General features: G+C 37.8%; 1 protein-coding gene across 6 annotated transcripts in view; it reads right to left on the reverse strand.

Moving 5' to 3' along the window:
- Positions 1 to 15,015, reverse strand: part of CEP170 (centrosomal protein 170) — a 433,169-nt gene that overhangs the window by 10,658 nt on the left and 407,496 nt on the right. For all 6 annotated transcript variants that reach the window (XM_053711144.1, XM_053711143.1, XM_053711145.1 and 3 more), the window contains one exon: positions 13,702 to 13,753. In XM_053711144.1, coding sequence (XP_053567119.1) covers positions 13,702 to 13,753 — 52 coding nt within the window. The remainder of the gene's footprint in view (positions 1 to 13,701; positions 13,754 to 15,015) is intronic.

Here is a 15,015-nt window from a genome sequence, read left to right on the forward strand (position 1 = left end):
AAAACATAATTTATGCTTACCAGATAAATTCCTTTCCTTCCTGACAGGGAGAGTCCACATCTTCATTCCTCTCTTCCCCTATCCCCCAGTCATTCTGCCAAAGGGGGAACAAGGAAAAGTAGGAGAAACATCAGGTTATAAAAGGTGCCAGAAGAAATAATATAAAAAGGGAGTCGCCCATCAAAAACATAAATTACGGATGGGGTCGTAAAGGGAGAGTCCATGACATCATTCCTAACTGTTGGGAAAACTATAAAAGGCTATAGAGGACACTGAATGAATAACGAGAGGGAACAGAAAAAAAGAGACGGACCCTATTCTGAGGGCACCACAGCCTGCAAAACTTTTTCCCGAAAGCTGCTTCAGCCGAAGCAAACACATCAAACTTGTAAAATTTAGAAAAAGTGTGTAAGGAGGACCAGGTAGCCGCCTTACAAATCTGATCCATTAAGGCTTTGTTAGAGGAAGCCACTGCCCTAGTGGAATGAGCCGTTATCCTCTAAGGAGGCTGTCATCTCGCTGTCTCATAAGCTAAGCGGATGACACTCCTCAACCAGAAAGATAGGGAAGTCGTAGTAGCCTTCTGTCCCTTACGCTTCCCTGTATAGATGACAAACAAAGAGGAAGATTGTCTGAATTCCTTAGTAGCCTGAAGATAGAACTTCAAGGCACGAACCACATCTAGATTCTGAAGAAGGATTAGGACACAAGGAAGGAACAACAATTTCTTGATTAATGTTACGATTCAACATCACCTTAGAGAGGAACCCTAGTTTAGTGCGTAAAACCGCCTTATCAACATGAAAAACCAGATAAGGGGGTCACATTGCAAAGCAGAAATATCAGAAACTCTGTGCGCAGAGGCAATAGCCAACAAAAAAAAGAACCTTCCAAGATAACAATTTAATGTCAACAGTAATGCATAGGCTCAAACGGATCCTGCTGTAAAACACTAAGAACAAGATTGAGACCCCAAGGCGGAGCCCCAGATTTAAACACAGGTCTGATCCTAGCCAGAGCCTTAACAAAGGACTGCACACCCGGAAGCTCGGCCAATTCTTTGTGCAGTAACACCGACAGGGACAATATCTCTCCCTTCAGGGAACTGCAGATAAACCCTTCTCAAGTCCATCCTGGAGAAAAGCTAAAATACTGGCAACCTTCACCTTATGCCAGGAAAAGCCACGCTCTTCACACCAGTACAAGTCCTCCATACTTTATGGTAGATACGAGTAATGGGCTTACAAACTTGAACCAGAGTGTCGCTAACACTCTCAGAAAATCCTCTCTGGGCTAAGACAAAGTGTTCAATCACCATGCAGTCAGCCTCAGAGAATCTAGATTTTGATGAACGAAGGGACCCTGTATCAGAAGACCTGTGCGACAAGGTAACCTCCACTGAGGAGATGAGGACATCCCCACCAGAACCGCAAACCACGTTATTCACAGTCACGACAGAGCAATCAGAATCACTGATGCTCGCTCCTGCTTGATGCGAGCCACCACACGAGGGAGAAGCGGTAATGGAGGAAAAAGATATATGAGTCTGAACCTCCATGGTACTGATAGGGCATCATTCCGTCCTGTCTGAGAATCCCTCAACCCGTACCTGGGTAGCTTGGTATTGAGGCGGGATGCCATGAGATCTATCTCCGGCGCCCCCACTCACTGCATATCTCTGCAAACACCTCGGGGTGAAGAGACAATTCACCTGGGTGAAAAGATTGCCTGCTGAGAAAGTCCGCTTCCCAGTTGTCCACACCCGGAATGTGGATTGCTGACTGTGTACATCTGTGAATTTTCGCCCACTCTAGTATCCGAGATACTTCTCTCATCGCCAAGAAACTTCTCGTTCCCCCCTGATGGTTGATGTAGGCAACCAAGGATATATTTTCTAATTGGAATTTGATAAACTGGGACGAACCCAGAAGAGGCCAAGCTTTTAAGGCATTGAAGATTGCCTGGAGTTCCAAAATATTTTTGAAGGTGGACTCCTCCTGAGTCCACAGGCCTTGTGCCTTCTTGGCACCCCAAACAGCTCCCCAGCCAGAAAGGCTTGCGTCCATAGTCACAATCTCCCAGGACGGTCTCAAGAAGCACGTACCTTGGGACAGATGATCTGGCCTGGAGGGCAAGTCATGCAGAAGTTAGCTTGCAACATCTCTGATCTATGGGGAATATTCTCATGGATATGGAGGCTATTATTGTTCCCAGGAAATTCACCCTTGTACAAGGAGTGAGAGAACTCTTTTCCAAGTTTATCTTCCATCCATGTGATCGAAGAAGATTGAGAAGGGACTTGAAATGTTCTTCCGCTATACGAAAAGATGGTGCAAGTACCAAGGCATCGTCCAGGTAAGGTGCTACTGCAATACATTGTGTTCTGGCAACGGCTAGAAGAGCTCCCAGAACCTCCGAAAATATTTTTGGAGCAGTAGCTAAGCCAAACGGAAGAGCTAAGAACTGGAAGTGCTGGTCCAGAAAAGCAAACCTCAGGAACTGAAAATGTTCCCTGTGTATCGGAACGTAAAGATATGCATCCTTCAGGTCTACTGTGGTCATAAACTGTCCTTCCAGAACCAGAGGAAGGATTGACCGAATTGTCTCCATTTTGAAAAGAGGAACACTCAGAAACTTGTTTAGGCACTTTAGGTCCAGAATTGGACGAAAAGTTCCCTTCTTCTTTGGAACCACGAAAAGGTTTGAATAAAACCCCAAACCTCTTTCTGCTGTAGGTACAGAACAATTACTCCTAGAGAGGAGAGATACCGTACGCAACCTAAGAAGGCAGCCCTCTTTTCTGGTCTTGTAGACAGACTGGAGAGTAGGAATTTGCCCCTGTGCGGATGAGACTTGAATCCTATCCTCTATCCTTGAGATACAATCTCCAGAACCCAAGGATCCTGTACATCCTGGAACCAAGCATCTGAAAAAAGAGACAGTCTGCCCCCTACTCGATCCGATCCCGGATCGGGGGCTGCCCCTTCATGACGATTTGTTCTTGGAGGGTTTCTTAGTCTGTTTGGACTTATTCTAGGACTGAGCCAGCTTCCAAGTACCCTTAGGCTGCTCGGACTTGGATAAGGATTGTTGTTGTTGTGATTTGTCAAAAAGAAAATTAGACATTTGCCGTCCCTTAGGCCTATTTTTCTTGTCCTGCGGTAGGAAGGCACAACTCCCTCCGGTAAACGTAATGGAGTCCAGCCCTGGACAGAATAAAATCTTCCCCTTGAAAGGAAGAGAAAGGAGTCTGGATTTAGAAGTCATATCCGCAGACCAAGACTTCAACCAGAGAGCCCGGCGGGCTAGGACCGCAAAGCTAGAAGCCTTTGCATTTATGTGAATAATATGCATATTCCCGTCACAGATGAAAGAGTTAGCAATTCTCAGAGCTTTAATTCTCTCCTGAACATCCTCAAGGGGAGCCTCCACCTCAATGAGTTCCGACAGAGTGTCACACCAGTAGGTAGCTGCTCCAGCAACTGCGGCTACAGATGCCCCCAGTTGAAATAAAAACCCTGTATGTTGAAACATCTCAGAAAAGTTTCTATTTTCTTATACATAGGCTCCGCAAAAGAAGAACTATCCTCCAAAGGGATAGTAGTATGCTTAGCCAGTGTAGAGATAGTGCCATCTACCTTAGGGATGGAGCCCCACAAATCTAATTGAGAGTCAGGGACTGGGAATCATTTTTTAAAAGTAGCTAAGGGGAAAAAAGAAGTTCCTAATCATTCCCATTTGTTACTATTAATGTCACCATCTTACCTGGCACAGGAAAAGTCAGAGGGACCTTCCTATCTTCATAAACCCTGTCTAATTTAGGGATCTTAGGTTCCTCAGGGAGTATAGCCTCTGGAACCTCTAGCGTAGACAGAACATCCTTTATTAAAAAATGCAGATGCTCAATTTTAAATATAAAAGAGGGTTCCTCCGCTGAAGGAGGTTTAGAAACTGAAGTCTCAGACTCAGAAAGTTCACCCTCTGAAGCCAGAGGTTAACTCATCCTCGGATAGCTGAGACATAGTAGCTAAATCCGACAAATATTTAGATGACTCTAGGTCAGGAGAACTATGTTTAACCTTCTTTTGCGTTTGTTAGAGCAAGGTAAGGCACTCAGGGCCGCAGACAACGCTGATTGTAACTTCACGGTAAAGTCCACTGGGAAAAGGACCCCAGATGGAGGATTAGATGAGCCGCGGGGAACTGCATGTGGAGCGGGTAATGTAGAAAGGGTAGTAATTTCTCGGGACACAGATTCCTGAGAAGTAGACAGCTCAGAGGGACTAATAGTGCTATGAGTATTAGCAGGCTTGTCTCCCTTCTTAGACTTTAGAACAGTATTTAGGCAAATGAAACAAAATTGAGCAGGCGGACAAACAACAGCCTCCTCACAATATAAACAGGAATTATTCATCAGTACAGAAGGAGCGGAACCTTCTAATGTAGTATCAAAGTCCTCCATAGCTTTGTATACAAACAGAAGGACAAACAAAAAGAAACTATTTTATTTAAAAATGGCACCTTAATACTCCCAATGGCTGGGGCACTCACCACCTCCTAGACGCAGACCGCTAACAGTGAACACTTTCTCCTCAGGAATGATGTCTGCAGCAGGATCAGAAATGAAAGAGAACGCACCCGGTCACGTAGTGCTTAAGACAGGACTTCCCCTGTTATGAAAAAGGGCACTAAGCTATTATGAGCTGCGCAACACTTCAAAAACGAAAGTTAAATCTATTTGTTCCAAGCCAAAAAACACACTGTCTATGAGCCCAAATAAAACTCTCGCATTAACCAGATATAAATCCCCAAGCTGTTCAAATAATCTCCCTGAAGGAGATATTAACCCTTGATCCTATCGAGGTATAAAGGAGCCACACTGTGAACCTGTATATCATTTTAAAGTGTATATATAAAAAATGGTCTTACCCTACAGGATCCATGCTGTGGAACAGGCACAGCCTCTCAAGTGTGACAGTCTTGTAGCAGGGGTTCTGACATGGATTTGAGTGTGTAACAGCAAGCAGTTAAACTCGTCAACACTGATTGCTCAGGAGTTGTTAGCGACAGTCTGGATGGGTTCGCAGAAAACTTTACCTGCATCTCCAGACTTTCATCAATAATCTCACTGAGAGGTTGACATGATTACTTAAAACTCCAGTCCTTTCTTGATAAGGAACATACCCATTACAGGACTATCCAAATCTTCTGGCACTTCTCTGCCACCTCCTATAGTGACAAAAGGCAAAGAATGACTGGCGGATAGGGAAAGTGGGAGGATATTTAAGCCTTTGGCTGGGGTGTCTTTGCCTCCTCCTGGTGGCCAGGTGTTGTATTTCCCAACAGTAAGGAATGAAGTCGTGGACTCTCCCTGCCTTATGGAAGGAAAAAAAAGAGGTGGAAAGAAAGAAAAGGATAGCCAAAATGACCACTGAATTACCAGAGCATCCACAAACAAAGCTCAAATATCCTTGAACCAAGAACAGTACCTGGAAAGTTTGAGGTTCAATCAAGAAGCCGTCAGATCTATCTCTGGGCAACCCCAAAGATCTAATATCTGATTGAACAAGACCAGATGAAGAGAGCACTCCACTTTGGGAATAGCTTCCCAAAATCTCAGTAATAGAAGTAAAGTGTACAAATTCTTAAACCTAGCAGAAGGAATAAACTGGCTAAATCCAGTCTCTGGATATAATTTCAGAAACGGCAAAAAGGAAAAGAAATACATCAAGGGATTTAACCATGGGTTTAAAAAAACAGTATCTCCACACTTAACTGGTATATCCCCATCTACTTTAGTATTATTAACCTCTAAAGCAAGCAAAACTTCCCTTAAAAAGAAAACAAATATGGTTAACATAAAAAGAATGAATGGATGTTTCAAGTTTAATAATCAGAGCAATACTCTTGATCAGCAGAGAAAACCACCTACTCTGAGGACACAGGAGCCTCATAACAAGAAACATTAACCTTAGCAGGCTAAGAACTAGTAGAAGGTAAAATCTGAACTGACCATTTACGCTTAGTTGAAAGAGGCATGGCCACAAACATATAAGCATGGTTTTTAAAATTAAATTCTTAATTCCTGGGGAAAAAGTAATAGATTCCTCCTGTAAGGAACAAACAGAAGGAGCAATAATATCTTTTGAAGCAAGAATAGTACTAGACTGCTCAACATGCATTAAAACATTTATTGCATAAGATTGCTGAGGGAAATACCTCAGCATAGAAAATATAAACATCAACACTGGTTGGAAAATGTTCAAATGACTAAGCTTCAAAGGCATATTTAGGGACAGAATTACAAAGGCTCCATGACTGCAGAAAAACTAATAATAAAGTTAAATGCAGAAAACAAAGTTAGATGATAATATCCCCTTTAAAAAAGATCTTAAGAACTTACAATTTGATAATTCATGAATACAAGACAAGTACATCTTCCATCCACAGAGCACACTTGTAAAGTGAAGCAGCATCAAACTTACGTCATATATAATAGAAAAAGGTACAAAAAAGTATGCACACTATCACACACCGACGCACATAGACCCGAAGGCTGGCATGCGTGAAACAAAGTAGGGAAAAAAATGAAGCAATGAAAAAATAAACATATATTAAAGGGGAAAATATAAAATTACAATATTCATATAACTGTTCCAAGGCTATGTACATATATAACAATTTATATAGTGATAAGCAAAACGGCTAATAGAGTGCCAACTAAAAAAAAATATAGTCACTTCCAATACTCCAAATTACGTCCCTCCAACAAACAACTTACACTGAGGGGAAATGCACATCTTTATTGTACGACCACCTCCAGCGGATGGAAAGACTGAGGCACTGGTGAGATGGGAGGGGTTTTAAAGAGTTATTGGGGTTTGTGAATCTTTGTCTCCTCCTAGTGGTAGGGAAGAGTAATTCCCAGGAGTAATGGATCATAGATATTTACTACCTGTATGAAAGAAAGCCAGTAATATCACAGATCTATGAAAGTGCACTGCGTTTGTCATAGGATGCAAATATACGTGAGTTACAAGATGGCGGATCCAAGTAAAAACTGCAGAGGTTTACCAGCTGGATTCTGTAATAAGTTAAAATAAGAGAACAGCTTTAAAGAGAGCTGCAGGTACAGGAGGGGAAACAATAGTAGTTGTATCCAGCAGTTTAATGTCCCTTTATGTATATAGCTCCATGCCCCTTGGACAAGGTAGAAAATTAATAAAGTCAAAAGATTTTCAAAGCTCACCCACTTCCATGGACTGTAAGGGTTGTATATTAGTATTATAAAACAGACATGTATAGTTTGTGTCACTGTCTGAATTACTTCCAATAAATTAGAAGCAAAAGGTTTTTTATTTTGCAGACTGGAGCTAAGGAATGTCCTAATTGTAATAATTTAAACCCAAGTTATATGATGAAAGTGCACATACACATGCATAAACAGTTAACAAAAAAGGGTTTCAAATACAAAAAGATATAAAAAATCCAATACATCAATTGTCTTTCATTTTGTTGAGGGAGCTTAATATTCAGGTGGATTGCCTTGTTCCTTCTTTGAGGAAGTAGAAAACACATACCTGGCACCTTCCCATACTACATATACCCCTCATCTTATTGTACAATTCAATTCACAAATAGCCAGAAGGACCTACTAGAAGGAAAAATAAGAATTTTCACCCCTAGTAACATAGTAACATAGTAACATAGTAGATAAGGTTGAAAAAAGACTGAAGTCCATCGAGTTCAACCTATACAAATCTAAAATACTTACAAAAAGCTCCAGTTAAGCTTAAATAACCCCATTAAAATGTGACCCATTTAATACTAGCAATCATATCCATGAATTTTGTTTATATACAGAAATTTATCCAGACTATTTTTAAATGTATCTATGGTATTGGCATTCACTACCTCCTTTGGTAATGAGTTCCACAATTTTATTGCTCTTACAGTGAAAAAACGTTTCCGTTGCAGGAGATTAAATCTCCTTTCCTCCAACCTTAAATTATGACCTCTTGTCAGAAACAATTTTCTTGGAATAAACAGAGCTTCTGCCATCTCTGTATATGGGCCTTGAATATATTTATATAAAGTAATCATGTCACCTCTCAAGCGCCTTTTTTCTAAAGAAAACAGACCCAGTTTGGCTAGCCTCTCCTCATAGGTTAATTTCTCCAATCCCCTTATTAGCTTTGTGGCCCTTCTCTGAACTTTTTCTAGTTCTGCAATATCTTTTTTAGCAATTGGTCCCCAGAACTGCACTCCAAACTCAAGGTGAGGTCTTACCAGGGCTTTATATAATGACAGAATTATGCTTTCCTCCCTTGAATCAATGCCTCTTTTAATACATGCTAGTATCTTATTAGCCTTTGAAGCCGCTGCCCTGCATTGTGCACCCATCTTTAGCTTGTTATCTATTACTACTCCCAAATCCCTTTCCTCTTGTGTTTGGCTAAGTCTTGTCCCATTTAAAAAATACGTAGCCTGCTTATTTTTACTTCCAAAATGTAGAACCTTGCATTTTTCCGTATTAAATCTCATTTTCCATTCACTTGCCCATAGTTCTAATTTTAGCAAATCCCTTTGTAAAGAGAGTTCGTCCTGCTCTGACCTTATGACCTTACTTAACTTAGTATCATCTGCAAAAATAGAGATGTCGCTATTTAATCCTTGCTCCAAGTCATTTATAAAAATATTAAAAAGAACAGGGCCCAGTACTGATCCATGGGGGACGCCACTGATTACCTTTGTCCAATCTGAGTATGATCCATTTAATAATTTTGAAAAGCATTTTCCATTTGAAATTTAGCCATGGTCCTCTCATATGTTATTTAAACAAAATTGTATTAAAATAATGGTTTATAGTCTCACATTTTTAATTGTTAAAAACTGGAAAAGCTTAGACTGCTCATCTGTATCTTTATGGAGGCAGAATTAACAGAACTTTTGCCACTGGAAGAATAATGGTATATTATATATCTTTATCCAAATTGTGGACATGTGGAAATCCTCTCTCTCCTGCTCAAAGAACCAAACTCTCTAATCTCCCTAATGTGGCTCACCTTAGTACATCATACAAGGACTTGGCCTTTCAAGTAATTTCACTACATCTGTTATCAAGGTTCTAAAAAAGAGAAAGCACAACTCCATTTAAGGTGTTTTAATAGTAAAATAAGTTAACAATAATACATGCTCACTTACACATCAAAAGAGATAAAAATACTCAGTAACCCCTCCAGTATTCACACTAGATGGTGCAGCCACAGATTAGAGTGTTCAGAAAAACCAGTATCGCCAAATTGAAAGACAGCTTACGGCTGCACCACTAGAATTCCCTGTGTCGGTGTCCGGAATGACAAAACACCAGAGTCATGTGCCAGCAACAGTCAGAAGCCGTGAGTACATCCTAGTACATCACCTCGTTACCTCTACACGTTTCATTCTACTACGGTCAAACTTCTTCAAGGAGGAAACATTTTTTTGGGAACAAATGCGGATATCCGTTATCAACAGCAAGTGCCTTTTAAGTGTTCCACTATTAGTGTATGGCCAATCGTCATCCTGAGAAACAGTCTACCAATGATGGATCCCATTAATGAATATGGTTGCCTAAGCAACATGTAAACAAATCATTTTGATTACAATACATATAATCCCTATACACAAACATAGTAATCTACCTAACACTTATAAATTAAATGAGTCCGTGAGAAACATTCTTTATCACACAAATCATTACCTACAAGAGAAAACAATAATAATAAATATGATTGTAACACTTGCTAATGTGTATACATATAATAAAATCACACTATATGCATTACTGCATCAGAGTATCATAAACATAGAAAAAAGTGGAATGATAATAAAACTCAAAGGTGAGAGAGAGCTTCACAATTAAAAGTGATTTAAAACACTTTTTACATAAAAGCCTGAATATCTATATCAACATTAAATCCCTTTGGTTTCAACGTATCCAATTTGAAAATCCAAAAGGATTCCTGCTTTCTCAGTCTCAATAATCTGTCATTCACAGAAGTAGGAATAAAATCAATCACCTGGACACTTAAAGAAGCAGGATCCCCATTATAGAATTAAAAAAAGTGACATGGTATACTATGTTTAACAGGTTTCTTGGTAGGGTCCTTAATGTTATTAAAATTATATAGATGTTTATTAACCCTAGTCCTGATGTTTCTTTTGGTGCAGCCCACATAAAGAAGGCCACGACCACATGTAAGCAAATAAACAACATACTGTAAGTCACAATTGCACTTACTTTTGATGTCAAAATTTTGTGTTTTTGTTGAATTAAAAAATACAGTATAATTGTTTATGTGCCTGAACATGTTACAGGTAGTTTTACCACATTTAAATGTCCCTTTACCTTATTGCAACCATCTCTCACTCGTATTTCCAGTAGATATTTGTCTTAATTTACTTGAAAATACGAGTTGCAACAAGGTAAAGGGACATTTTTTTTTTTAAAAAATGACATCAAAAGTAAGTGCAATTGTGACTCACAGTATGTTGTTTATTTGCTTAAATGTGGGTGTGGCCTTCTTTATGTGTGCCGCACTAAAAGAAACATCAGGACTAGGGTTAATGAACATCTATATAATATTAATAACACTAAGGACCCTACTAAGAAACCTGTTAAACATATAGTATACCATGCCACTTTTTTGAATTTCATAATGGGGATCCTGCGTCTTTAAGTGTCCAGGTGATTGATTTTATTCCTACTTCTGTGAATGACAGATTATTGAGACTGAGAAAGCAGGAATCCTTTTGGATTTTCAAATTGGATACATTGAAACCGAAGGGACTTAATGTTGATACAGATAGTCAGGCTTTTATGTAAAAAGTATTTTAGATCACTTTTAATTGTGCAGCTCTCTCTCACCTTTGAACTCTATTATTATTCCCCTTTTTTCTATTTTTACGATACTCTGATGAGGTAATGAATATAGTGTGATTTTATTATATGTATACACATTAGTAGGTGTTATAATCACATTTATTATTATTGTTTTTTCTTGTAGGTAATGATTTGTGTGATAAAGAATGTTTCTCACTGATGAATTTAATTTATTAGTGTTAGGTAGATTACTATGTTTGTGTATAGGAGTATATGTATTTTAATCGAAATGATTTGTTTATATGTTGCTTAGGCAACCATACTCATTAAAGGGATCCATCATTGGTGGACTGTTTCTCAGGATGGCGATTGGCCATACACTAATAGTAGAACACTTAAAAAGGCACTTGCTGTTGATAATGGATATCCGCATGTTAAAAAAAAAAAATCCTCCTTGAAGAAGTTTGACCGTAGTCGAATGAAACACGTAGAGGTAACAAGGTGACATACTAAGACGTACTCACAGCTTCTGACTGTTCGTTGCTGGCACATGACTCTGGTGTTTGTCATTCCGGACGCCGACACAGGGAATTCTAGTGGTGCTGCCGTAAGCTGTCTTTTAGTTTGGTGATACTGTTTTTTCTGAACACATGAATTTGTGGCTGCACCATCTTGTGTGAATGCCGGAGGGGTTCCTGAGTATTTTTATGTCTTTTGATGTGTAAGTGAGCATGTATTATTGTTAACTTATTTAACTATTAAAACATGGAAATGGAGTTGCACTCTCTCTTTTTTAAAACCTTGTTTTCACCCTTGGTTGGACTAAGGAATACCCAGCACCCGGATTCATTGTCATGCTATCTCAACTCTGGACTAAGTATTGATTTTGCAGTGTTTTATATAATAATTATTTTTCTTATTTTATTGTTCTTATTTTGATGTATTGGTTTTAATGTAATTATTGAGACTTGCACTTTATATGTGTCCCCATTATACCACCTTTTTAATTTTTTTATCTGGTATTCTTTGAAAGCCTATTTATAGTGATATATACATAGTGTTTTTGGAACTATAATATTAATCTGGGTATTGGTTTAAGCGCTGTGTTAATTTTAGTGTGTACTATATCTGTTATAATAGTAAAGCTGAGAAGTTATACTCTTGGCATATATTTCAAAATATGATGTTGCCATAATGTCTTTTAAGCTTTACTTGCTTTTTCTTTTCCTATTTTTCCTTATTTCCTGGAAGGACTTTTGTACACAAAAAAGAATGTAAAAATGAATATGTTTTTAGCCAGTTTTGCATATAAAACTCAGACAGGTGTAGATAGCCTTGGTCCATCCTTTTTAAACCCTTCATTTCTATGCATTGAATAGACCAATTAATTGATTATGACAACAACATCTCATGGATCTTTAGTTCAGATGATTAAATTAATAGGGAAGATTTTATTTCCTGTTTATGTTTATCTACTTTGAGCATACATGCTATCTTATTGTTTATTGCAATTCTGTATTTACAATCATGCTCTTATGTGTTTAAAACATGATGTAAACTGGATATTTAAAAAGGATATTTAAAAATGTGAAGACATAAACGTTGTATTCTCTCATAGACAAGGAGACACCAGTTTCAGGTTCAATTATTAAAATAATCAAGTATGATTATTAAAAAAAAAAATTAAAAAAGAAAACATAAGAAGAGGTACAAATACATCTAATATTATATACATTTTATTTCAGAAAATAATTATTTTTATTTTAATGGTCAATTTTATTTGCAGACAAGGGGAACAGCCATGGGTACCAAGTTTGTACTCAGGTATGTGAATTTGTTTATGTTTTTTTATGGGGGGGTTTTAGGAGTCTTTTTTAAAAGATAACCCATAGAGGATGAATTTGGCAGATACATAGATGACATCTTCATTGTTTGGCAAGGTGATGACTAGTTGCTAAATCTCTTTATTATTAAGATATTGAGAAAGTTACTGAAAATAAACAGATTATAACTAAAACATTTTTCAAAAAATTTGATGCTAACAACCACATGCATAATGATTAGTTGTCATCTACATCATTGGAATTGTAATATTCCAAAAACCCAGTTCCTATGTATATTGGAAGAGGTTAAATTGACGTTGTCAATTGATGTTTTCTTGGGAGATTATATTAAAAATATAGCCTGATTTCAAGTGATGATAAACTTTCCCATTTATAAAATCAGATCCGGAATGTTAGTGATATTTTATATGGAGTTTCATTCATCAGTTGTAATGAAGTTGCACTATAACTTACTTTTTAATACAGATATGAAATTCAAATACCCAGTGCTACTTCACCCACTTCAAAAGTTAATTTTTCTGTGAGCTAACAGTTTGAATTGTTGTCCAATCAGCGCTCTCACCATATGACACTTTTGCTGTAGCTATAGCGCTGATTGGACAACAACTCAAACCGTTAGCCCACAGACAAATTGAATATAAAATATCACTAACATTCCGGATATGATTTTAAAAAGGGGAGAGTTTACCATCACATGAATGAATCAATGAAATGTATTTGTAAATTTAGATTAAAAGGTAGAACAAAAGGAGAGAGAGAGCTTATATGGATGGAGTTAAAAGCTTTTTTCCCTTGTTGTAGCTGTGTGTCTTGTAAGTACAGTAAGAAAGTAAAAGAAGTGATATCGACCACCAATGGGTTAAAAGGGATATAGCTGACCATTTAAGGTGTATTGATAAGGAAGTATTTTATATGATTCAGTGTCCCTCCTTAAAAAAGTATATGGGACAAATGTCAAGACCTTTAAAAGGAAAGGATTAGGGATCACTATACCTTGCAGCTGTTTTTCAACTCGTTTTAACTCTTGCAATATTGATAATATTTCCTAAAAAAGAAAAATACCAAAATTAAATGAAAGGTTAATGGTAATGAAGCTTACAATATTAATTACAAGCTTACATATAAAAACAAAGGTTGTAAGTAAAGCATTCTTTTAATAACTTAGCATGTCTAGCACAGGCAAACTAGGTGTAAAAAAAATCAGACTTCATAATTAACCTACTGAGGACCATTCAAAAGTAATTTGCTGATATAGGAAGCAGAATTTGCTATCTTAGCAGGTGGATCAAAGAAAACACCTTACTAAAAAAATGGAACAAACTCTTTATTTTTTCATGTCAGACTAGTTGATTTATTTGACTATGTAATTAAAGGGACAGTATACTGTAAAATAGTTTTCCCCAGCTGCAGAGTATAACATGTATGATAAATTGCATTTCCAGGTTTATTTCTGTATATTAATTAGCTAGTTTTGCGCCTTTAAACCACAACCTATTGAAATGGGTTGAGCTTGCAGGTAATATCAGATCTCATTATGCTATTACTTTGTGTACACACACTTGCTTCCTTATCTTATATCTGTCTGTAAACCAAAGATCAATACTTAGAAAGGACAATGGAAAATTAAAGTTGTATGACTTAACTATCCTGCACCCCACTGGGAGTGTAATTTCTCCTGCTGGCTGTGTTTATATTACTGGACGGAAGACTAGAAACTTTCAGTATAGGTGGGGATACCACAGGCTAAAACAGCTATTTCAAATGCCGAAATAAGGGTAAATAAGCTACTTGTACACCACTTAATACACTGCAGCAAGTAAAATGGATAATTGGAAACAATTTAAAGGGAAGAACATTTTGGAGTAAACTGTCCCTTTAAGGTCAACATTTCATGATTTAAATAGAGCATGCAATATAAAACAACTTTCCAAATAATGCTTGTTATCAAATTTGCTTCAGCCGCTTGGTATCCTTTGTTGAAGAGTAAATCTAGATAGGCTCATAGGGTCTCAGGAGGGTGCACGTGTCTTTAGTACTCTATGACAGCAGTTTTCCAACATTGGGGTTAATTCCAACCTTTTCAATCCTATTATTGTCAGTTTTTTTATCTCGATTGTGTTTTTTCAAGTTCTGAGTGATCACAATCAAAGCAATAACAACATTTCCATACTAGGAAAAGTTCAGTACTGATCCCCAAGCAGATAGTGGGAAATCACCCATATGATGTCCTCCCAAACACGGGTTTGCAATTTATTTCAGCAACAAAATAAACACATCTAATCGCATCACAAATATATGACACACACG

The sequence above is a fragment of the Bombina bombina genome, chromosome 4 (genome assembly GCF_027579735.1).
Source record: "Bombina bombina isolate aBomBom1 chromosome 4, aBomBom1.pri, whole genome shotgun sequence".
Lineage (NCBI taxonomy): Eukaryota > Metazoa > Chordata > Amphibia > Anura > Bombinatoridae > Bombina > Bombina bombina.